A 27,031-nucleotide genomic window follows, 5' to 3' on the forward strand; every position below is an offset into this window, starting at 1 on the left:
CATGCATGTAATGTAAGTTAGCCATCACAAGGCACGGTGAGTACAATAATTGGACAATTATTTTGTTACCATGGTTGCTAGTTTTCAGTTAGAATAAATCAAACAAAGTCATGCATGACTTGCACATGTGTGTCAAGTTTGTTAAGATTAAACTTGCTGAGTAGGAAAATTTATACAACAAGCATGATGATACCCCGGGGATGATACACCTATCGCATGTGTAATTACATCAGTACAGGCATGACATGTTTATAGTATTCTGCTGTAAACATAACCATTTGATGAGAGCATTGAACTGTGATCAAGGGGGGGGGGGCAATGGGGTTTCCGAAGCGTAGTGTGTATGTGTGCTGAATATCAGGGCTGTCAACTCTCACGCATTGGCCGTGAGTCTCACGCATTGGGTCACTTTCTCACGGTCTCACGCCAAGGTAGTATAATCTCACGCCCAGGTAGCAAATCTCACGCAAAAAGCTGGAAAATGAGTAAAATCTCACGCATCGTCATGAATAATTTGTTACTCCTACCCCCCAGGGAGTAACCCCGGGGATGGGTTTAAAATTTTCATGTTGCCACCCTACTCAGAGAGATGGTGAAACTATTCTTTATTTGAATTGGTATCAAAAATCATACAATAAGAGGCCATTGTTATGAAAATCGTAGTGTTTTAAAGGTTTTGACCTCGGCACTGTGGAGCCCAAACTGCGACCTTTGGCCCTTTTGATTCAATAACTCGAGACCCATGCATCTCAGATAAGTCAAACCATACCTATTCTGAATTGTGATATAACAAGATCTTATCAATTTTGAAATTTGACCCCTGTATGACCTTAACTCTTATCTGACCAAGACCTTGCCATCCAAGTTTTTCCTACTCTTTGAGGTCAGATTTGTAACATTAAAACTGATTCTGGGCCTTAAGGGATCCAAAATGAGCATTTATTGCGTTTCGACAGTATTTTTTGTGGGACATGAGAGCACCTCAGACCTATTCTGAATACGAAGCATGTCTTTCTGATATCAAATAATTTTCAATTTTTTAAAATCACAATAGGCCTATAATACAAATTTTATGACAAATTATAAAAATATGATATTTTTCAAATTTTTGATATATAACAGTCCTCGAAGTAAATTATATAAATCTAATGATATATTCTTAAAGTGTATGTAGCAGGGAGGAAAAGCCGACGGTCAATTGAAAATTTTGACCTCTTATATTGAAGATATGGATTTTTTTCCCCAATACGAAAGGTCAAAATTTTCAATTGATCGTTGGCTTTTCATCCCACCTACATACACTTTAAGTATAAATCATCAGATTTATAAAGTTTACTTCCAAGTACTGTTAAATATCAAAAATATCAATTTTTAATGATTTGCCATAAAATGTGTATCAAATTGCAAATTTCAAAAAATCAAAATTATTTGATATCAGAATGACATTCTTCGTTTTCAGAATGCAATTCGATATGTCTGATGTGCTCTAATGTCCCAAAATAAATACGGTCCAAACGTTCATACCCCAGCCCTTAATCACAAAAATTGCACAGGATTTGGCTTGCTTCTTGACTAGAAGTAATCTTGTCGATACAGCAGTTTACATTGCATACTTCCAAAACTCCAGAGTTTTAACAACTACAGTGTAAGTGACTCTATTCATTTATATTGCAATAGCTGCCTGGTGGGCCCACAACACAAAGAAATCTTGGCTGTACAAAATAATTATTTTTCACCACAAAATATGAACATATGAGCACAGTGGCATAGCGTGGGTCATCATATGGGGGGCACCGACCAAGATGGGAGGGGGGTACTGGGTCTGATTGAGGGCACAACCAGTGTTCTTAATTAAACCGGTTAATTATAAACGGTGGTTAATTAACCGGTTAATTAACGTTAATTAACCGGTAAGATTGGTTAATTATGGTTGGAAAATATATAAATCCGAGCTCGGAATTCAATATGCCATCATACTGAAGAACATTGTGCAAGCATTTAACATGAGCAGATGAAGTGTGCTTGTCCATCTTTAGCTGTAAAACATTGTATTTTAAAATTTTAAGATTAAAAAATAATTTTCATATAAACTTAATGTCAGTTCACCCTGTTTAAACAAATTCATTCATTGACACAGGCGCACAATGACACTGTAAGTCTGTAATTCCACATACATTTTTAATTTTATCAACTTTTTATTTATTGGTTGAAACAATCCTGGGCAAAAATGGTATAATCTGCTCACTCTGCTGTGGATTTTTGGGTAGCTGTACAACAGGTGGTGAGGGTGGCGTTCTGCCTGGTTGAATGTGTACGGGGATACCTTTTCAGCAATTTTGGTATATCTATGGGTTAGGTGCAAAAAGTGCCGAAAATTTGCGCATTTTGGGTCATATCAATTTGTAAGTGCTCTTTAGCAATGTCATATTTCATATGACAAAACAGGCAAAAATAGTAACTTTTTGCACAAGATTTAGAGAATTGGCCATTGTATGACATAAAATTTGAAAAATATTGCAAGGAACACTTGAGGTTTTGACTTTTAAACCCTACATTTTGGTCAAAAAATGTGCTTGGATAGGTAGTTTTCAACAGATTTACAACATTCGCCTTGCTATAACATTGAATTGCATTATCTGTTGACCTAATGGGGAAAAGAAGAAAAAAAATAAAATTAAAATTTTTTTTTTTTAATATTGCAAATCCAAACTTTTTGGGGAGAATTCATGTATTTTGGGAAAAAAAGCGCAAATTACGCATTTTAGAAAACTGGCGCGCGTATTTTGCTCTAAAAAAAATTCACACTTTCCCTATGCTTTATCTATGGTGGGTTTTCAGTGGAGACCAATGCTGCTAAAAGCGCCCAATTAGAGCAAATTTGGGTGCTTTTTGTGAAAAATTGGTACACTGATAGCAGCAAAATGTAGGTATAGAGAAAGTCAGCATCCAAAAGTCTGCATGGCACATCCCCGTACTAAATTTGTCAAAGAACCACCCCCATGGATTTGTACATGTGCTCATGCCTCATAGACCATGATATAGTCTGCATGGTCTATGATGTGATGCATAACACTCTAGGACTAGAGAACAAGAAGAAGAATACTATTTTAATATTTCCAGTGAATGAATTGATATTAAAATGTTAAAACTTAAAAAAGCATCACAATTATTCAAAATTCATAATTAACCTATTTTACCACCGGTTAAATATGATGCGGTTAATTAACCGGTTAGATTGAGGTTAATTAACCGACTAAGAACACTGGGCACAACCCATTTTTTGGCAATTTTTACATGGCATTTTCTAAATTTTGCAATTGATTCGGGGGGCACATCCCATTCCATGCCCCTATGACGCTACATCACTGTACAACACACAGGTAAGCAATGTCACATGATGTATGAATATATTTATATGGATTAGTCAAATAGGTTGTCAATATTAATCATGCGCGTATTTTGGGGGCTTTGGGGGCGCCAGCCCTGGGGTCAAAGTGAGGGGCGGCAAAAACGAAGGGCGGCGGAAGAAGAAGGGCGGCAAAAACAGGGGCGGCAAAAACGAAGGGGCGGCAAAACGAATTAGCAAAGAAAAAATGGCGCAAAAAATTGAAAAAGCATAACAATTTTGAAAAAATGGTTGCTTTTAGGGTGCTAGCGCCTAAAATCCTTTTTTTTGCGTTTCGCCGTGCTTTCACGCATCGCTCCGATATTTCGGATATAGATAGATATCGGGCATTCCACATTTATGGGGTAGTTTGAAAGGTCATCGGAGGTCAAGGTCAAAGGTCAAAATTTCAACTTTGTCCGATCGGGCCCAAACTTGGTAGGCGGAATCCTTGATATAAGGCGAATATATGCCCGAAATAAAATTGAGGTCAACCGAGGTCAAAGGTCATTACGGAGGGGTCAAATTTCAAACTTTGTCCGATCGGGCTCAAACTTGGTGGGTGGAATCCTTGATACGAGGGAAAATATGCCCGAAATAAAATCGAGGTCCACCGAGGTCAAAGGTCATTACGGAGGGGTCAAATTTCAAACTTTGTCCGATCGGGCTCAAACTTGGTGGGTAGAATCCTTGATACGAGAAGAATAAATGCCCGATATAAAATTGAGGTCAACCAAGGTCAAAGGTCATTACGGAGGGGTCAAATTTCAAACTTTGTCTGATCGGGCTCAAACTTGGTGGGTGGAATCCTTGCTACGAGGGGAATGTATGCGCAAAATAACATTGAGGTCAACCAAGGTCAAAGGTCATTATGGAGGGGTCAAATTTCAAACTTTGTCCGATCGGGCTCAGACTTGGTGGGTGGAATCCTTGATACGAGGGCTTAAACATGGTATAACGAATTCTCAATATGACGGGAACAGGAAGGTTTCACAACTCCCTGCGAGCATCGCAATGTCTTCTCAGCATTCATAGCTGAAAATGATTTCTAAATTTCAAACGGATGTATTAAATAAAACTGAGGTCATCAAGCCAAAGTAATCTAGGGTCAGAGGTCATATGGGGTCATTGGGGGATCAGACAGCATCGCTATCATACTGATGGTGCTCTCATGTACAGCTACAGTGCCCTCACAGCTGCAGGTACTCTATAGTACTAATAAAATAATGAGCTCTGTGTGTCTGTCTGTCTGTCTGTCCGGCTATGTGTTTCGCCGCGCTTCGACGCATCGTTCCGTTATTTCAGACATAGATGGGTACCGGGCGTGCGCTGTTTATCGGGTAGTTTTAAAGGTCATCAGAGGTCAAAGGTCATGGATTTTAAACTTTGTCCGATCGGGCCCAAACTTGGTGGGTGGGATCCTTGATACGAGGGGAATATATGTCCAAAATAAAATCGAGGTCAACCGAGGTCAAAGGTCATTACGGAGGGGTCAAATTTCAAACTTTGTCCGATCAGGCTCAAATTTGGTGGGTGGAATCCTTGATACAAAGGGAATATATGTCTGAAAATAAAATTAAGGTCAACCGAGGTCAAAGGTCATTACCGAGGGGTCAAATTTCAAATTTTGTCCGATCGGGCTCAAACTTGGTGGGTGCAATCGTTGCCACAAGGGGAATATATGCACGAAATATCATTAAGGTCAACGGAGGTCAAAGGTCATTACGGAGGGGTCAAATTTCAAACTTTGTCCGATCGGGCTCAAACTTGGTGGTGGAATACTTGATACGAGGGCAATATAAGCACAAAATAAATTTGAGGTCAACCGAGTTCAAAGGTCATTACGGAGGGGGTCAAATTTCAAACTTTGTTCAATCGGGCTGAGGTCATCAAAGGTCATCAAGCGAAGGACATCTAGGGTCAGATGTTATATGGGGTCATTGGGAGTCAAACTGTATCGCTATCATGCTGGTGGTGCTCTCACGTACAGCTACAGTGCCCTCGCAGCTGCAGGTTCTCTAGTAATATATACAAAACTTGACTCATCCAATATAACTTGGAATTTAGAGAAAATTTGCAGTAAAATCAAATTTTGATGCAGAAATACTGCTTTCACTTCAGCTAGCGGTCATTAACAGTCACATACCGTAGTTCATGTCTAACACTCCATGGGAAACTGAGCACATAGATGAGCCTCATGTGTAAAAAATGTATCACCAAATTTTGACAACTTGTTATTTAAGTAAAAAAACATGTAATTAAGTTGATCTGTAGTGACGAATTTTTATGCAAGGTTTGCGAATGTTGTACTTTTTTGGACTTGGATGCAAAATTCGGAAACCTCGCACAAAAATTTGTCACTACAAATCAACTTTATTACATGTTTTGTGACTTAAATAACAAGTTGTCAAAATTTGGTGATACATTTTATTGGTCAAATATGTTCATAATTTTTCTTCCATGACTGCCATCTTGGATTTGTACAAAGAAAGAACAAAAAGGCAATTTCACAAGACCAAATCTCCGAATGCATTTATGAAAACTCGTATTTGTAAATGATTTCTTCTTGTAAGTATTTGTATAAATCATGTAATCCAGAGTTAAAAGGCGTTTTTTGAAAATAATGAATTTGAAACTGGAAATTATTAAATTTTGTGCCCTTTTTACTTGGTGTCCATAATCTGTCCAAACTGCCTATTCAAAACACGCATATAAAATTTGCCATAACTTCAGAACCATTTATCCTATTGAGGTCATTCAGGGTCAGAAATTCGCAACCAAGTGCGAGAATCCTTTTGGATTCTCCCAGTGGAATTTTGCAAGAATCCATGGATTCTCGCCATATAACTTTGTATGATAAATTGAAATTTAGATTCTTGCCATTTTGTTGGCGAGAATCTTTGCGAGAATGGATTCTTGGATTCTCGCCGGATTTCTGACCCTGTCATTTAAAGGCTGAAATGCTCCATTTAATGAGCTCTTTAATATAAGGTATGATTCTACAATACAGGAGAAACTTCAAATTTTCATGGTCATCCCTACTATAAATGCAATAATAAATCCCGGAGTCACTTGTACAGAAGGTTCTACAACTTGAGAATAAGTCCTCAAATGTTCGAAAGATACACATTTTTTCAATGTTTTACAATTTTATTGCAAAAAAAAATGTCTGAATTATACTGACATTTCAATTAATGAGAAAAACTAATTTCGAATCATCAATTTTCAAGAGGGTTAAAATAACTTCTATTTATTTTGATATTCCATGTTCCTATGGGCCATTCTGACCCCCTTGGAAATCAACACACATGGTTACAATCTTGTTTTCCCTTTGTCAGGATACATGGAAACATTATTGTAAAACAAGCAAAAGTACAGAAAGAGAGCATACTGATATGTGTATTTCCTATGCATTATAGCGTTACTGTATTCCCACAGTCTCCTCCCTTCACCCATTAATGAGTTTTGATCTAAGAAACTTGAAGCAACAATTAATTTCAATGTATCTTCTTTGATCTTTTTTTTTAGGTATACTTCGAAACAGCATCCATTGAAACTTGGTATCAAGATGGCACATAAAGCATCAGGACAGGAGTTCATTGAGCACAAGACCAACATCATCACCAACATTGGTGAGCAGTTCAACAATGCAGATATCAGTGATGTGACTTTGAGGGTTGGAGAACAGGTATTTCCTGCACACAGGTTTGTCCTAGCAACACAGAGCAAAGTTTTCAAGACTATGCTGATGGGTGAAAACTGGAAAGAATACGAAGAAAATAAGATCACACTTCAAGAATCACCTGAAGGAGAGGCAGCTTTCTCCGATTTTTTGAAGTTTTTGTACACAGGAACACTAACACTGACTATTGATAATGTGTGTGGTATTCACACATTGGCAGACAAGTATGATGTACCAGCTTTGAAGGATGATTGTGTGGGCTTTATGAAAGATGTCCTCACAGGTATCCATGGCGATGCTTTGAGAGCTGGGTTGATATGGCTGCAGTATGTTGAAGAGTTTTTCTCTGATATGGTTACATTATGCTACAGTGCACTTAGGACCAACTTTATAGCAATAAACTTTGACCCAGATAAGTACTTAGACCTCTTCTGGAAGTTTACTTATGATCAAGTCTGTAATGTTCTGTCTGTTTCTGAAGTTCAAGAGGAGTTGGTTTTGACCAGAGAAGCAACCTTGTTATATACTCTTGACCCAGGAAAGTGGGCAAAGAGGTTGCTACCATTTGTTAGATTTTATAACATAGATATCGATAGACTCCAAAACTTTAAATCTTCAAATAAATTGGAGAAATATTATAACGAAGCTTACAAGGTTCATGCTGAAAGGGGTAATATTGCAACTAAAGAGCACAAGAGGCGAAGATTGTCACAAGGCTCGGTTGACGTAACATGCTCGTGTGGGAAAAGCAGCTCAGAGGTATGCCCCCACATCAACCCTAGACTTTACCTTGATATACCATTCGGAACACTTAGAAAATGCACAATCCTTCAGAGGGGAGTAGTAAATGCAAATGTTGCAGTGGAGCCAATAGATCTTTCAGACCTAGTAGGTTTCTCACAAAGGCTACACTTACCAGGAGACATAAATCCTGACAAAATATGGAAATGTGCTTTACAAACAGACTATTCATGGGACCCCATCTGTGAACGATACACTGTAACACCAGCCAAGAGTCATGTCGGGAAACGCTTCACTTTAGCTATTGTTGGGTTCAAGTGTGAAGATAATTCAACCTCAGTTGAGAGATGTGAGTATGTCATTAAGTATACTGGAGTAGTGACTATGAGAGCAAGAAGTGGAGCGACCAATACAATTGCGCTCACTTCACCACTTCGTTTCAAAGGAAGTTGGGAGATGAGTCAACACCATGGCATCGGAATGACAATTCTACTGCACAAGTGAATGTTCCGGTATGAGAGTAGAACAACCTCATGATCCCCATTGAACTGCATCATGAAATTCACAGGGTACATATAATTTCGACCTAATTAGCACACCCATGAGAACTTTTCTAACTTGAATATACTGCTTTTATATTTTGCCATGAAATTGGGTAAATTCACAAAATTAATCTGGGTGTCAAGCCTCATTGGCTGCAACATTATACTATAATTTATCTCCATATTTTAAGTACCCCTTTAAGATGACTTAAAACCTGAGCACCCAGGACTAGGGCTGTTGTCGACAAGGCTTTGTCGCACGTAGCACGAGCACAAAAAATCAAGGGTATGTGCAAAACCAACATTTAAGGGGTCCGATGAGAATTTAAGGTGTCCATCTGTCCGAAATTCTAAATTTCAGTGAAATTATTAGTGTTGTTGGCCTATGGTGATTCCAAAGATTTACTGATCTTTTTATTTTTTTATTTTTAATTGATGATTTATGCCTCCATGCATCGTGAAATTAAGGAGTCCATACAGTTTTTATCGGACCCTTTGGTCACTTTCAACTTGAGATTTAAGGAGTCCGAAATGGGCAAAAACACAGGCATTTGAATAACTATGGGAGGAACAATTGACCAATCACAGATCAGCATATTAATGACGTCATACGCTTTCCAAAATGTCATCATTGAATTTCGCACCCCTTGGAACCCCTATTTTGCTTCTTCAACTACACTTTTAATATATTTCATTTGAAATAATGTTGTAAAAATAATCGACCAATCACCGTTCAGCATTTTGATGACGTCATACATTTTTTTAAATGCCTCCATTGAATTCTGCTGCCTCAAAAAAACCCTAATAAAGTCATTTTACCGTGTTCGTATGCGTTTGAATGTTCGTTTATAATTTTGGCACACTTTGAGGCGATTCTGGCCCACTGCGCCGCCAGTTTGAAAAGTTAAGTTTTGAATCAGAGCACCTATAATCATGTACAAAGACACTTTTTCGAGTATATCGAGCACAAGGATTCCGATTTTGAAATTAGTTTGACATTACGGCATCATTTTCACCCAGAAATTTAAGATGGCCGCCAGCGACATCTTGCAAAATTTAGTTTTGAACCAGAGCACCTAAAATCGTGTACAAAGACACATTTTTGGATAAGTCAACAACAAGGATTTCAAATCTGACAATGCTTTGACATTACCACACCAATTTTAACCAGAAACCAAGATGGCGGCCACCGGCGCCATCTTAAAAAAGTCCACCCCAAGGATTCTGAGTCTGACGTTATGACATATTTTTGCCCAGAAATCCAAGATGACCTTAACCTTAGCATATCGCAGTCTAAACCTAGATAAGGCATCTAAACCCCAGATAATGCGCCGTAACCCCAGATAAGGGACGTAGACCCCCCAGATAAAGCAGTCCAAACCCCAAATAAGGCGCCTTAAACCTAAATAAGGAACATAAGCCCCCGATAAGGCATCTAAACCCCACATTGTGCCTTAACTCTAGATAAGGGTCGTAAACCCCAAATAACGGTCGTAAACCTCAGATAAGGCATCTAAACCCAAGATAAGCCTTAACCCCAGAGACGTAAACTCAGATATGGCAGTCTAAACACAGATAAGGCGCCGTTACCCCAGATAAGGGACATAGACCTCAGATAAAGCAGTCCCAACCCCAAATAAGGCACCTTAGCCCTAAATAAGGAACACAAACCTAAGATAAGAGAAGTAAACCCCAGATATGGCATCTAAACCCCAGCTAAGAGACGTAAGCCCAGATAAGGGACATAAACTTAGGATAACACAGTCTAAACCCCAGATAAGGCATCTTAACCCTATATAAGGCGCCTTAAGGGGGTACTACACTCCTGTGGTAAATTTGTGACTATTTTTGCATTTTTCTCAAAAAATAATAACACACTGGTAACAAAAGTTATGTAGATTATTGGGGCAACGATCCCAATTACTACACTGAAATTTCAGTGACTCAAGACAAGCGGTTCAGTATATATGATCGGAAATGAGGTACATCCTAGCGGTACCTAATTTTTTATCATAAATAACAAACCACTTGTCTTGGGTCACTGAAATTCCAGTGTAGTATTTGGATTCCTTGCCCCTATAATATACATAACTTTTGTTACCACTCTGTTATTAGTTTTTGAGAAAAATGCAAAAATTGGACACAAATTTATCGAGGGGTGTAGTACCCCCTTAAGGCAGTCTAAACCCCAGACAAGGCAGTCTAAAGCCCAGATAAGGAACGTAAACCCCAGATATGGCATCTAAACCCTAGACTACTCTGTAGACCACTTGCCCATTGTGCATACTCTGGATTAATTAATGTGTGCACAATTGATAGATTTTCACAACTGATCTTTTCAGTCAGCGTACTCCCTCTGTTTGTTGGTTAGCATTTTTAACACGGGATTCTATGGAGAGTTTTGGCCTAACTAAAATTGGTCATGATGTAATGCATCTTTAAATGAATCTGGCTTGTGATTGGTCGCCCAGATCTCGTTATTGTTTAAATCCTCCCGACACGTACCATTACCATTAACTATACATGGTACACAATTATCTATGGAATGCGGCGCTTTTGTGCTGGCGCGAAAGTTGGTGGATGAACGTACGCATCTAGCGCGTATTGTACCACCATGCTTAGTCCTGTGGTTAGATTTGATGATAAACAAGTATGATTGACAGTGTGTTTTAGTCCCGGGGTAAAGTTCTGCTTCAAAGTGAAAGTCCATAGTCGATTTTTAACTCGGGACTTTCGCGATTAATACTGGTAGATTCTAAAATCAGAACTGTTCAGTATTGAAGTGCCATTATATATATGACATTATGATATGTTGCATTCAATAATAAAAGCCTACGTACACTTTACTTTTACTGTCACTTATATAATTATATAAACTTTTTCATAACAATTTATACTAGTATTTTGATGTAATAAATATCAGTATAATTTCGAGTTCAACTGAATGCTTTCATCATGATTAATAACTTGCTTTTATTTATCAAAAATCGACTATGGCATAGTCTATCTAAACCCCAGATAAGGCGCCTTAACCCCAGCTAAGAGACGTAAGCCCATATAAGGCTTCAGATAAGGGACATAAACTTAGGATAACACAGTCTAAACCCCAGATAAGGCATCTTAATCCCAAAGGCGCCTTAAGCCCAGCTAAGAGATGTAAGCCCAGATAAGGCAGTCTAACCCACAGATAAGGCGCCTTCCATCAGATAAGGAGCGTAAACCCCAGATAAGGTATCGAACCCCCAGATACGGTGCATTATTCATAGATTAGGGACGTAAACCGTAGAGCAATCTGACATTAATTCGACGTTATAACATAATTTTTGCCCAGAAATCCAAGATGGCCCCCATTTGGTAGAGCGTAAATTTTTGAATGGGAGCACCTAGGATTATGAATTAACTCCTTTTTTGGCTAATTATAAAATAGTAATGGATATGGAGGCATAGGTACCCAGCAAACACAAAAACGTTTTAAATAAGTTATAATTTAGCTTTTGGTTTAGGTAAAAACGTTTTAATAACATTAAAATGTCGGGATATATTAAAATCATGATAACGTTTTAAAACGTTTTGTATGAAAACACACAGCAATATTTTTAAATATTTTCAAAAAATGTTATTGTAAACTATTGTTGCAAACATTTTTGCCAAATATTGTGTCAATACTTAAATAACATTATGTTAAAATATTTGAACCCATCAAACACAGAAATGTTCTTAAAATGTTTTGTTCAAAACTTTTTCACAACATTTAAATGTCGGGTTATATAAATGTCATGAAAACGTTTTTAAAACGTTATTGAAAATATTTTTGGCAAACATTTTTCACAAAATATGTTTTCAAACCCAAAATAACATTCTGTTTAGAATGTTTTGTATCAAGTTTTCAAGAATGTTTTTGGAATGTTATTAAAACATTTTTATACCCTTTATATAACCCGACATTTAAACGTTTTCTGTAAAACATTTTTGTTTGCTGAGCAATAGATTATTAAAAATGTTTTTTAAAGTTATGAAAACGTTTGATACTCTTAATATACCCTTTATATAACCCGACATTTAAACGTTTTCTGACAACCTTTTGCGGATGATGTCGAAAACGTTTTATGTTTGCTGGGTATGTCATTTCAGCTTTATCTGGGGTTTACATCCCTTATCTGGGGTTAGATTGGCTCAAAATAAAAAAGTGCTCAGTTTGTTTTAAAACTGTAGCAATGTATTTCATCGAGTCATGAGGTTAAAAACCTTAATGTAGAAATTCTAATGATTTTTGCCAAAACTGAACATCAATATCACATATCCGCCTCACTTTACTATTATACACCAAATTTGCCACCAAATCAAGGATGATGTTCCAGAAGTGTTGATACAATTTTGTTTGTTGTGAGTGTAGGCGCGTGACAATTGGCTTTGTTTATTTTTTGTAAGGAAGTGTGCAAACTTTTCAATTACAGATCTTGACTTCTTTTTTAATTTTTCATTATTGAAAGGAAATTAGTAAGATTTAAAAAAATTCTAAAATCGTTTGTAATTTTTTTCTATTTTGAACACAGAGCGAATTTTTTTTATATCACGTTATGTAAGTATTATAACCTCATACTAATTACCGTAAGCACGGTAAATATAAGTTAAATCGAATTCTGGAAATAAAATTTGCAACTTACATGCGACAGTTGCTTCCGGTAACTCCGAACTTCATCAGGCATCTGATGGTCACGTGACAAACGACGGGGAAGATTTTGCAAAGCTTGGTCCCAGGCGTGCGGCAGTTGAAAGCGGAGTCCCCCTTTTTTGTTGATGGCTGGCTGCTCCACTCTCTCCCAAATGGCTTCCCTGACACCACGCTCGAACCACTTATCTTCTTTGTCGAGGATCACAACCTCCTCTGGCTTAAAGAAGTGATCCGATGTTTTGCAGTGATTGAAACCTGCAGACTTCTGAGCTTCGCTGGAGCTGGGTCTACGATGTTGGTTTATCCTAGCCCTGAGGGACTGTTTAGTCTCTCCTACGTAGGCCTCACCACAGTCAGTAGCCGCACAGGTTATGCCATAAACCAAATTACTCTGCTTGTCTTTGGGGGGTTTATCCTTAACGTGGACTAATTTCCCCCTGATGATGTTGGTGGGTTTATAAGACGTTGCGATCCCAAAGGACTTCAGAGTATTCTTGATCCTTTGCCCGTTTCTGCGTTTTGATTCTGTGTGTGCTCTTTTCTTTTTTGCTTTGGTGAAGGCCCAGTTGGGGTAGCCACAGCAACCCAAGGATTTCTGAATATGATTTTGCTCTCCAGGAAGGTCCTCTTGGTCGCTGATGATGGTACTAGCCCGAAGTTGCAGGGATCTAATCACCCCGAGTTTATGTATTCGGGGATGATGAGAGTCAAATTGTAAGTAAAAGTCCGTATGAGTTGGTTTCCTGTAAACCGTGGACTTGAGTGATCCGTCCTCGTGAATGTGAACTTGACAGTCCAAGAAAGCTAGCTTGTTATCAACACACTCCTCCTGGGTAAACTTGATGTTTGGGTCTACCTCGTTGATGAATTTGTAAAATGAATCAGCCTCATTCCTGTCCAATAGCAACAAACGTATCATCAACGTAACGCAGCCACAATTTAGGAGGGTTTCCAGGATATTTATCTAGCACGATCTGCTCAAAATTCTCCATGTAGATGTTACCAACAATAGGTGAGACAGCTGAACCCATGGCACAGCCATATTGTTGAATGAAGAATTTATTGTTATACGAAAAATACGTGTGGTCTTTAGGCAGATGATTAAGAGTTCAATGATTTGGTCCACTGATAAATCCGTTCGGTCACTTAGAGTCTTTTCCTTGGTGAGATATTCTTTCACCACTTTTATAGCATCGTCGGGAGGAATGTATGTGAATAGAGCAGTCACGTCGTATGATGTGATGATCTCATTCCCTGTAAGCTTGATGTCCTGGATTTTATGAACAAAATCCTGAGTGTTCTTTAAGTGGTGGGGTACTGACCAACTAGGGGGCCAATGATCTTGGCAGCGTGCTTGGCTAAATTATATGTCACTGATCCGACGCTACTAATGATCGGTCTGACAGGAATTGGTTCCGGCTTATGTACTTCCGGTAAACCGTAGAATGCTGTGACACTAGGTTCTGTGGGAGGGGTTAGTCTGTAATTTATGCTGACGTCAATAGCTCCCTGTGAATGAACTTTGTTGATATATTCTGTAACCCGTTTCCTGTAACCGCTAATAGGGTTGTAGCCGCTAGGCTTATAGGCCTTTTTGTCTTTCAGAAGGAGTTGGCATTTCTTATCGTCAGTGATCGTAGTCCGATTAATTTAAAACTACAGCCTAGATTTTTTTTGTAACTAGACGGTATACCTTGATCTGTCGGGTTGTTTTTCGAGTCGGGCATCATTTTTCCTGGGGATTCGAGTACCGATTTGGATTTTAGTGTGTTGTTTATATCATGCCTTTGTTCATACTAGCAGATATTTACTCTGCTATTCTGTTTTTCTTATCAAGTATAATTGCTTTATATTGTTTTTAAATGTCTTTACTATAATTTGTAATTTGTATTGGTTGTATCTGCCTATTGAATATGTACTTTTGTAGTTTTTGCATAATGTATTTGTTGGTTTAATATCTCTGTTCAACGCATTGAGGCCTGATTTATTTTATTTATATACCATAATGGGAAGACTAACATCCTCAGTAGTTTGATGGCATTTAGAACTGTATTCATTTTAAAGGGATCGATACTTAGGCCAATGGAACTTGATTATTAGTTTCCGATTGGATGTTTGAAAAAAAGGACGAGGTTGCTATTTCATTATTCATTATTCGGTCTCTTTTCAATTTCAATGTCAATAAAATCAATGATTTTATGAACAGCTTTCTCCAAATTTAGGTACCCCACCAGTACCAAAGTATATATTGTTGATGAAAGACCATTTCAAAACAGGTATTAATGCTTAGATCATCATTACAGACATTTTGCAACAGATTGAGAAAAGATTTTATTTTTTTAAATTAGAAACATGATGAGGTAATCCGTAAATTTCCATTATTTACCACATCCTCTACCCCTACAACTAAGAAAAACTGCTGATTATGATCAGCAGGGTATGTCAGACATTTTGAGAGTTTCAATTTTGATTAGTTCCATCTCAATTTTCAAATAATTTACTTTTTTATAAAAATAATGAAAGTTTTGGTCAAATTGAAAAGGTGATGCGGGGGAGGTCAATAGGAAACTAACAATCGAGTTCCATTAGCCTTATATAATGGCATTAAAACATAAAAATGAGTGACATATATTTTCAAACTTTCAAACTACTTATTTTATCATAAAATAAAAGGAAAAATTCATATTATTGAGCTAAATTAAATTTAAAATATATATGTAAATAGTGCCCTCAATTTGCATACAAATATATATTATATAGAATAAAAATTACCATAAAAGGCAGAAAATGATGAAAGAATTGATAAAGAAAAGCAAATCTAATTTAAAAACAGCTAAATATATATGTGTATATATTAGTGTGATAGCTGTTGGTATTATAATGGTCTGGAATTAAACTTATGGTACATGTTTAATATAATTAAATTATAGATTTATTACTGATAAATGATCACATTAAACAACCGTGCATCAGCAGCTATTTAGCTGCGCATTTAAGCTAACATAGAATAGTATTTGAAGATGTCATAATTTGGAGTCAATCTCTTCCTCGTCTGCTCGTATTGACGCCCTTTAGCATTGTCACGCGATTATTTTAATAACAATGCGCTATTTATTAATAACAATTGGACACATGCTAATTCCTTATTGCCGCGTTCAGAGTTTGTTCCATGGCCTAGGTCCATGGTATAACAGACCAATCCAAGGATTCAGTTGCCTAATGCAGTTTGTTGATCCAGAGATAACGTCGCGAAGTTGCAAAAAGTAAGATCTTATATCGAATTTATTTCCAAAATAATGCTTTATTGCCCATAGTACCTTTATGTATATAAAAATCGCAATTAAAATAATATTAAACTAGAAACCACAGTTGTGTTTGACCAAACACGAATATCTATGCCCGTGATGACCACACCTAACCCCCTTCCCCTATTTACAAACGAAAACTTGGTGAGCACCATGTGAAACCCCTTGTTTTAAACTTTTATTTGATATACATGTAATGCTCAACACTAGACTGGCCCCACTCTCTCTAATACCCTACCAAGCCTTCACTCTCATTTATACCCCACCAGACCCTCACTCTCTCTAAAACACCGCCAGACTGGACCACACTCTCTCTGATACCCCACCAGACCCTCACTCTCTCTTATACTCCACCAGAAACTCACTCGCTCTAAAACACCACCAGGCTGACCCATACTCTCTCTAATACCCCACCAAGCCTTCACTCTCTCTTATACTCCACTATACTCTCTCTCTCTCTCTCTCTCAAACACCACCAGACTGGCCCATACTCTCTTATACCCTACCAAGCCTTCACTCTCTCTTATATCCCATCAGACCATCAATCTCTCTAAAACACCACCAGACTGGACCACACTCTCTACTACCCCACCAGACCCTCACTGTCTCTTATACTCCACCAGACCATCACTCTCTAAAACACCACCAGACTGGACCACACTCACTCTAATACCCCACCAGACCCTCACTCTCTTATACTCCACCAGACCATCACTCTCTAAAACACCACCAGACTGGACCACACTCTCTAATACCCCACCAGACCCTCACTCTCTCTTATACTCCACCAGACACTCACTCGCTCTAAAACACCACCAGGTTGACCCATACTCTCTCTAATACCCCACCAAGCCTTAACTCTCTCTTATACTCCACTATACACGCACTCTCTCTAAAACACCACCAGACTGGCCCACACTCTCTCGACGATATTTTTATCAATACATGCATGCATGCCATATCAGAAGTTCAAAAAGTATAGGCCAACGGGTGCAAAACGGCCCGGCAAACAGTGAAGCATCAAGTATACAAATAAACAAGTACAAAACATACTTCAATCCACTGCCATCGTTCAAAACAGCTTCTTTATATCCGAAACGTTATTAAAAACAGTATGAATTCAACCATTTGCCGCTATTTTGCATTGCATGAACATTGAACATTTCGTTGGTCGATCGTGGCCTCCTGAGTGGATGGGAGACAACTGCTGCTGCTGCCCTCATACACATTGTACATTTCGTCGGTCATGGCCTGCTGAGTGGATGGGAGACCACTGCTGCCCTCATACACATTGAACATTTCGTCGGTCCTGGCCTCCTGAGTGGATGGGAGACCAATTAGGCATATTGCCCCCTGTAGCCCATGACCTTTGACCTCTGGGGTCGGGGCTACTCTAGGAAATTTCTAGGGTCATGGGCCATCATTATACCAAGTATGGGCCCCGAGGCTACTTTAGTTCTTGAGCTAGAGGAGTGCAAAGGAAGCGTGAGAAGAAGGAGAAGGAGAAGTCGAAGACTAAACACAACAAATACAATATCTATGCCCCGTTTACACGGGCATAGATAAACACAAAATGAGATGTACACTTGTTTAAAATAATGTCAGGAACATACGGTAAATACAAACGCCCGCACTCCACACCCACACCTCACAACTTCCACTCTCATTCAAGTCCAACACGCACACATTCTACATCGATAAATCACCCAGATGTGGTTAGACTACTCTGTAGTCCACTTGCACGTAGTGCATACTCTGGATATTGCATTTAAGCTTAAAACTCTGATTTAATTAATTTGTGCACAATTGATAGATTTTCACAACTGATATTTTCAGTCACCGTACTCCCTCTGTTTGTTAGCTTCCCAAGTGGACTACTGACTTTGGATTGCGGTTTGCATGCTTAACACGGTTATCTATGGATGAGATTGTCGGATTTCTGGCCTACTAAAATTGGCCATGATGTAATGCATCTTCAAATGGATCTGGTTTGTGATTGCTCGCCGAGATCTCGTTATGGTTTAAATCCTCCGGGCACCTGCCATTACCATTAATAACTACGTGGTACACAACTATGCGGCCTTTGTGTTGGCGGTAACATTAAACTCCCAGTAGGGGCATGAGCGCGTCTTGTACCATGCTTGTACTTCCAAGCTTCGTGCGTGCGGTTAAATTGTATTGATAATCAAGTATGATTGACAGTGTGTGTGTTAGGGACTTTGCTCGATCAAAGTCCCGTTTAAAATGCAATGTCCATAGTCGATTTTTAACTCGGACTTTCGCGATTAATAAACTGGTAGATTCTAAAATCAGAATTGTTCAGTATTGAAGTGCCAATATAATTATGACAATAATATAAGCCTACGTATACTTTTATTACTTTTACTGTCACTAATATAATTATATAAACTTTTTCATAACAATTTTATACTAGTATTTTGTTGTAATAAATATCAGTATAATTTCGAGTTCAACTGAATGCTTTCATCATGATTAATAACATGTTTTATTTATCAAAAATCGACTATGGCATAGATGTGGTATAATCTGTTACAAAGATCCTTTTATGCGTTAACGCTCCCGTTCACCCCCCTTTACTGTCAGATATGTCCCCTTTTAATTTTGAGCCGAACAAGTGAGGTAAAGCATAGAAAATTGGAATTTACTACTAGCGCCCATGCATGTTACTCCGCGGTTGTAATACGGTGCGATCCTCGGGGTGTGTATGTGTATCCCGCACGCCGGGTTCGACTAATATTTCCATCGTAATAATAAAACGCCGGTTCCATCGTTTTATTCAAAATCTCGGATTTTGACAAAACTACAGCACCTAAAGTCTTTATTTATCTTATTGACTAAAGTACATTACAATCGTGTAAAAACCAGAATTTAAAAAAAAATTTGAGGGCATTCTCCTCAGCAAATGTTATAATATGGCTTTAATCAAAAGCAATGCAGCATTTCGGGAAAGTCTCAACAGCTGTAATTTTTCAACCCGTCAGTATATAGTCTTCAATAGACCATTTCTATAATTGGCAATTTCCTGTCGTTGATGTGGTACGACGTTTACGTATTATAACGGTATCACGTGATAATAAAAAATGAGTTCCAGGATGTGATATCAATGGCAGTGTTTCTGATGTCTATATTTCAACGTTTTTAAAAATACATCGGAAATGTATAACATGCCACACAAAGATATTTAATTTTCCAAACTAAGTTATTATCTCCACAAGATCACTATTTTTGTTTCTAAGTAAACTGTAGGCCTATGTCACATGGGAAAACGCGGTTAAGGGCTAAAATCGCCAAAAAATCACCATAAAATGCAAAATTGCTGGAAATCACCGTAAATTGCTGAAAATGATGCTAAATTGGGCTAAATTTTGATCAATCGGCTAAAATCGTCGAACATCGCGAACAAAAAATCTTATAAAGATTAAATTCCACAAGATGGCGATAAATTTAGCCAAAATAATGTGCTTTCTGGCTCTCAACCCTCGAATTCTATTCTTCCAACTGACCAGCCCGCTGACCAGCAGGTGACCAAATGATGGATCCAAACAGATACAAGTGTGTCACAGTAACAAAAGGTACAGCAAAAATTTGACACAGCATCCTATGGGGATAAAAACAAACACACAAAGTTATATAAAAACTAAACGTTTCAAAAAGACCAAACTTTGCTGTATGCACGTAAGAGAGACCAGCTCTATAATAGGTGTATTGAGACCAGCTCTATAGTAAAAGGTATTGTAAAGTATTTTCAACTTACGGGAATGAAATCTTCTACTAGTATATAATCATGCTATAATACCGTAGTGGTTTTCTATCATTTCCAGAAATAAACACTGCAATCCCAAAAGTTCGGATTTTTGACTGAAATTGTTTGGCAATTTTTGACTGACATGACTGAATTTGGCGAATTTCCAGATTTTTGTCTATTATGACTCCATTCTCTTTGAAAGAGGTCGAGAAACTCCATACCTATCCATTGCCACCAAAATCATATTGGACGCGTTACAAAAATCCACATGGGATTGCAAGAGCACCCACGCACCCCCACCCCATGCACACAACACGTGTTGAAAACAATGCCTCACTTATAAACGAGGGTTAGTTCCCCAGGATGTGAGCGCCCAGGATCTTTTAGAAGTGATTCGGACAAAATATATTTTCTTGACTATAATTAGGCCCTATATAAGCCTAGATGATTCAGAATATGAGTGCTTGAAATACATTATACTACTTATACCCCCAACCTTTGGAATTATAATTTTATAGTACTGAAGGCAAACCTATATGTAATGTTCACATTGACTTGCTTGTCTTTTCACCATACTACTCAGCATCTTGCACAGAAAAATTGATATACGCTTCTTGACCATCTTTGGGAAGTTCATATAAATCTTCTTGATTCGGATCTGCTATTGAGTGTCCATTCACATTGAGGTCAGTATATTGTGGTGGTGGCTGACGGTCATTCAAATTAAGTCTCGTGTATGGCCCTGGTGGTGGCCTGTCCCTCAACTCTTCATACACATCTTCGTCTGGAACATTTCTTGCGGCTCCATTGGAGTTTCTATCCGGGGGCTCGAACCCCTTACCTCGTGCAGCTTCATTTTCAGTCTTGGGAAGATTGCCGTTGGGCTTATGTACATTTACACTGACGCTGCTGCCTCCGACAGCCCCAGGGCTCGTGTAGTAGTTGATTGTATTATCATCGTAATTATTGGACTGTTGTTGTGTATCCTTGTTTCGTCTGCATTTACAGAAAAAAGAACAATAATAACTAATAAATTAAATCACCAGATGAAGATCATGATGTCATATCATAATGAGACAAGTCCTAATCGTAACCCTAAACCTACCTACCTACCTAAAGCCGTAAGCAATGTTGATTTCAGCTTTCTGTGATCATGAGCAGAACCACCCACCTACCCACTAGTAACCCACACACACCCTTGCAATACTACAAACCCGTGTGTATCCCTACTTTACACTGAAAGTAAAATTTAAGTTGTACTAAGCAATTGTAATATTCTTACCGGTACTTGAAAATAAATATTGCTATTCCAACTACTATTGCCAGCACGATGAACAACAACATTCCGAGAGATATGGCTGCATTGCTTGCGGTTCTTGATTGTGCACCTACATTCAATTAATAAAAGTTACAAAAATAAAAAATAAAATATCAGTTTATAGTAGGCCTATAATTAAAGCATACAAGTATTGTTTTTAGACTCAGCCGTGTATCTATCGCCTGATTTGTGGGGTCTGTATCTCCTTTTAAGGTCATTCTATCAACCTTGATTTTCCAGCAGCCAATCACAAGCGTACATGGCTGCGTATCGCAGCGCGATGCGAAAAAGCTGAAAACTTTCCAACTCCATCTCGGAACGAAATTTCTACCACGCGATGCGAATTTTCACCGCTGATCTCGTAAACACCTGGCTCAGATTACAGTTTTTATAGCATCGCATCGCACAGCGATGTGGAGTCAGGATGAGGATAAACCACAGAATTCTGTGGGATAAACCCCCGGGATAAACCAATCAGATTTTAGTGTGAGGGGGCAAAGCCAAATCTTCCGACGTCCCCGTTTGTCAATTTTTCCCATTTTAAGTCATTTTAAGGCCACTTAATGCTCTTTGCCGTCCCATTTTATCACGGAAAAGTCTCTGTCGGGAGAGTTTGCCCCCCCCGGCTACGCCCCTGATTCTGGACTGTCATTTACAACACAATTCCCAAAACATGTCTCTTCTTTGGGCTTTTAGATTAATACTATGCAATAGCAGCTCCATCCCATGAAAAAACTGCTACTTTTCCTACTAGTACCAAAACCATACTTAGATACTCGGCATGTATACGTGAAATAAGTAAAATAACCCCAGGGCTGGGGCCACCTCAGTTGTTTCCTTAAATCCAAGATGGTGGACAAAATTCTAAAATTCCATTCAAATACATGTTCAATCTTAGAATAATATAATGGAACAATTTCATTTTACCAGTAACTTATAGAAATATATCGGTTAACATAATGCACACAACAAAAAATGGGCAATTCACTAAATGTACTCATCATGTGATCCAAATGACTCTATGACTACTTTGAAAAATATTTTATTGAGGCCGACTTTTGTCAATTTGGGACCCCCGCTTCCGAAGAAAATGATAGCCCCCTAATCTATGATTTGGAATGTCCTGGTACCCTACCCTTGCTGACCATTTGACTCTGTTAAATGGTTACTTATCTGATAGACAACAGATTGAGTATAAATCAAGTTGAACCCAAACCCATGAATATATCATGTGGCGTACCACAGGGTAGTATATTAGGCCCACTGCTCTTCTTGTGTTATGTTAACGATATGTCATCAAGCGTTAACTGTAATCTGTTGTTGTATGCTGTCTACAATCTGACCAACACCACTCCACTGGTTGCCAGAGTCAAGATTCATCAACTCAAATTTCTCGGCCATATACTGCGTCTTGAAGACGACGAGCCTGTGAAAGAATATGTCCTTTATATACCACCACATGGGAAGAGGAAACCGGGACGGCCGCGCACACTGTACTTACAGTATGTCCAGCACCTCCTGGGAGATACTGAAGGGATGTTGCAGCCAAACAAAATTGTTTCGCTTGCCCAAGATCCCGGGCCAAGATCGCAATAGTTGGAGAAAGCTTGTAGTCGCCTGCTCCGCAGCCGACTGATGATGATGATGATGTCTACAGCACGCTATTCACACACCCCATAAAGACCCTAAAGTAATTTCCGATACTTTAAGTAGAAAACTTGAGTCTTGCAGACAGTGGCTGATTGACAACAATTGACGCTACACTCTTGATGAAGATCTATAGCAAAGTCAGCAATCAAAAAGTATGGTAGATTAGGTTTCTTAGGGAGTGTTCATAAATACTTTGGTGGGGGTTGGAAAACATTGGGGGGATAAAAAAAAATTGGGTCCTAAAAGGGGGGATCAAAAAAATTCAGTCCTTAATAGGGGGATCAAAATATTTGAGGGTAAAATGTACGAGAAGGCATGTACATTCCAAAATTTTTGCGCGCGGACGTTAAGTATTCATTTTTGTAATCTCAAGCTACAAATCAACAAAATATGCGCACTTTACAACTGGGTGTAACACTATGACTCCAATGAGTAATAACTCCAAACGGTAATTTTTAGCTAATGAGTTAATGACCATATAGGGGTAGATCCCGGGGGATGGGGGATAAATCCCTTCCCAATATTTTGATAGGGGGGAAGTTAGGTCCATACAATCATCCCCCAATGGGTTTCTAACCAAAATTAACCCCATATTTGGTCATTTTAAAATAAAAAGTGCCAATTTTTTGGGGCTTCGCGCAAATTAATTCCAGTTTTGTACTATATTTCACCAGTTAAGCTTCAATATGACAATTTTTTTTACGCGCTTCACGCGCATTTTACCATCAACTTATTTTGTCGCCAAAAGGTGCTGGATTCACGTACTGGACTTCAAGAAATTGTCTCCAACCCCAGTGTTAAAAAGAAATCTATGTCACTGTTTATGATGTATATTTTTGGTTTCTTTTTTAGGACATGAAGGGGGGATCAAAAAAAATTTTGACCATAAAAAAGGGTGATAAAACAAACCACCCTTTTTTAGGGGGATCAAAAAAATGTTGACGTCCGAGATTCCAACTTTTCCACCCCCCACCAAAGTATTTTCAGAACACTCTCCATATAGGCATGATAGGCAAGGTCATTTCTTAAATGAATGAACCCGGAAGACCCTAGTTTGCACTGCCTTTATACAATGTCACTTTGATTATTGTTGCTCTTCAATGTTTTCTTCACTCTCTGTAAAGCTGAAAAAAAAAGCTGCAAGTAATGCAAAACAAACTGATTCGATTCATATTGTAGCTAGAGCATCGGTCATTGTCGGTGTTGAACAATTTAAGAAGCTGGATAATTATGTTAAATGTTGAAGACAGGGTTTAACAACTTAAACTCAATCGTGTTTTTAAAATCTACGATGATATTGCACCTGAGTACCTAAATTCTCATTTTGTGAAATTTTCTCAGACTCAAAATTACCAGGGGCCGGCAGTACAACAATTATTTTGGTACCAACAGCTAATTAGGGCCAGAAGTGTAAAACCTTCTTTTTTACTGGTGTACAGGAATGGAATTTGCTTCCAATTGAGGTAAAAAAAAATCCACAACTCATTCGCAGTTTTAAAAGGCAGTTAAAATCCACTTTTTATCTTGATTTGAATCTGTTTTATCATAATGCAGTTTTATCATTTGCATGCAGTGGTTTCACCAAAAGTGTAATAGGCCTAATTTGTGTAAATCATGTTTTATTCTATCGGACTCCAATGGAAATAAGCCCTTTTTAGGGCTTTCTTGGACTATCCTTGGCATTGTATGTTGTTTTATAAATATGTTGTGTGATTTATTTTATTGCAATTTTTTATTCTGTTCTGGTGTATTGTAATAATGTTTTTTGAATTGCCAAATAAAAATCGATCTATCTCTATCTAATAGTGGTGTGCGCCCGTGAGCATTGGGTGACGGTCTCTCCATACCAGCAAATTGCGCCATCACGATCTCGCACGACGATTTTTTACCAACGTGAAGTAAGGCAGCACACCACTAAATCCTTCCGCATTTGGTGTAACCCTTGATAGTCCCGGTAAACATAGGTCGGTAGTGCAAACAAGTGGGTGTCCCTTGGGAGCAAGATGAGTAGCCATGATTGTTTATTATAATTAAATTAAAAGATATGCAATTGGTAAATGCTCAGAATATCACAAAATGGTGCATCTTGATCTGGTCAAAAGTTTGGCTCCCAAAACTAATCCGCGTACGGACATGGTAAGGAGGCATTCGTGCAAGCTGAAAATAAGGGTGGCGCTGTTCAGGTCCCCGTAGCTTAAAAGTTAGTCTCAACTTGTGTCAAAAACCCATTTTAAATTAAATTTTAATCTTTATTTAAGACATTGGTGCTACCAAAATATGAAAAATGGTTTTACATGGGGTAGAAAAACAAACTTACTTTCATGTATATTTACACGTATTTCAATGGGAGTTTATTTAGTGGTGTGCGCCCTTCGAAGACTCATTTTTTAGGCTATGGGCATGATTGATACCTGATTTTAAGTGCCAAAAAGTTGACATTTTTGCCTGAAACTTTTCTATTTGCAAAGAAAAAAATGTCTGTTTTCTGTTACCGTCTACAAATACGCGATTTCATTCTTAAACGCACACGAAATTGTCTTCAAAACACAAGTTCCCATCGAATTGACAATTTAAGACCGTGCTATAGAAATGAGCTTTTTGGCCTTAACATCATAGGAGTGGTCACTTTTGATTATCCCGGCGCAGAAAAAGTGAAACATCTTTGAAATTATTTTGATGCAAAATGTAATTATAAGAACAAAACTCGTATATTAACGTTTTTAAAATAATCACTGACCATTTAATTGGGTCGCAATAGACTTTGAAAGTCAATGCATGCTTTTTTCGTAATACACGGCCCAAAATGCCGGTATTTTTAAGATATTATCAAATATTCAATTCCCAAGAGAGAAATATATCAAACAATTTGAATGATGGGTTTTCTTAATTTTAGATCTTGCCACAATAATACACACAACTTGGAAAATGAACATTTTAAAGTGCCAAAATGACGTTCCATCTACCCATACCCCCAAACTTTAGAACATAGGCCTTTGGCATATCCGTATATACTGCATGATAAAGAGCGGGGGGGCGGAATGCTCACATACTGTTTGTCCACCTTGTCATATTTATGATTGTGAATGTTTTGAAAGAAATCAATCACTTTTCTGATATCAATGGGAATATAAATACAGTTTAACATGGCCTACTATGTTGCTCTGGCCCTAGAATTCTCAAAAGGGCAAAAAGTAGCACATTTTTCACTAAGTGCGAACTTGTTTGAAGCGCTGTTTTATAACTTTGGAGCGACTAGCAATAAAAAGAAATGACACTTTTTTAAGATGTTTAACACTGATTCCAAAAATAAAGAAAAACAAAAATATTTTGTTCTTAGAAGGCAGCACACCACTAAATCCTTCCGCATTTGGTGTAACCCTTGATAGTCCCGGTAAACATAGGTCGGTAGTGCAAACAAGTGGGTGTCCCTTGGGAGCAAGATGAGTAGCCATGATTGTTTATTATAATTAAATTAAAAGATATGCAATTGGTAAATGCTCAGAATATCACAAAATGGTGCATCTTGATCTGATCCAAATTTTCGGCTCCCAAAACTAATCCGCGTACGGACATGGTAAGGAGGCATTCGTGCAAGCTGAAAATAAGGGTGGCGCTGTTCAGGTCCCCGTAGCTTAAAAGTTAGTCTCAACTTGTGTCAAAAAACCCATTTTAAATTAAATTTTAATCTTTATTTAAGACATTGGTGCTACCAAAATATGAAAAATGGTTTTACATGGGGTAGAAAAACAAACTTACTTTCATGTATATTTACACGTATTTCAATGGGAGTTTATTTAGTGGTGTGCGCCCTTCGAAGACTCATTTTTTTAGGCTATGGGCATGATTGATACCTGATTTTAAGTGCCAAAAAGTTGACATTTTTGCCTGAAACTTTTCTATTTGCAAAGAAAAAAATGTCTGTTTTCTGTTACCGTCTACAAATACGCGATTTCATTCTTAAACGCACACG

At 38.1% G+C, this 27,031-nt stretch overlaps 2 protein-coding genes across 2 annotated transcripts; one reads left to right on the plus strand and one right to left on the minus strand.

Moving 5' to 3' along the window:
* LOC140156981 (kelch-like protein 28) lies at positions 1–10,418 on the plus strand. The gene is made up of 2 exons (XM_072180028.1): positions 1–36; positions 6,914–10,418. Exon 2 carries the CDS (start codon positions 6,954–6,956, stop codon positions 8,310–8,312), a length of 1,359 nt encoding a protein of 452 aa, XP_072036129.1. The 5' UTR covers positions 1–36; positions 6,914–6,953; the 3' UTR covers positions 8,313–10,418.
* Positions 10,419–10,552: 134 nt separating this feature from the next.
* Positions 10,553–13,941, minus strand: LOC140157772 (uncharacterized). Its single transcript, XM_072181020.1, has 2 exons — positions 13,077–13,941; positions 10,553–10,638 (listed from the first exon to the last, which is right to left on the minus strand). Exons 1-2 carry the CDS (start codon positions 13,939–13,941, stop codon positions 10,553–10,555), a joined length of 951 nt encoding a protein of 316 aa, XP_072037121.1.
* Positions 13,942–27,031: the final 13,090 nt, after the last annotated feature.

This window comes from Amphiura filiformis, chromosome 7, assembly GCF_039555335.1.
Source record: "Amphiura filiformis chromosome 7, Afil_fr2py, whole genome shotgun sequence".
In the NCBI taxonomy this organism is placed as follows: domain Eukaryota; kingdom Metazoa; phylum Echinodermata; class Ophiuroidea; order Amphilepidida; family Amphiuridae; genus Amphiura; species Amphiura filiformis.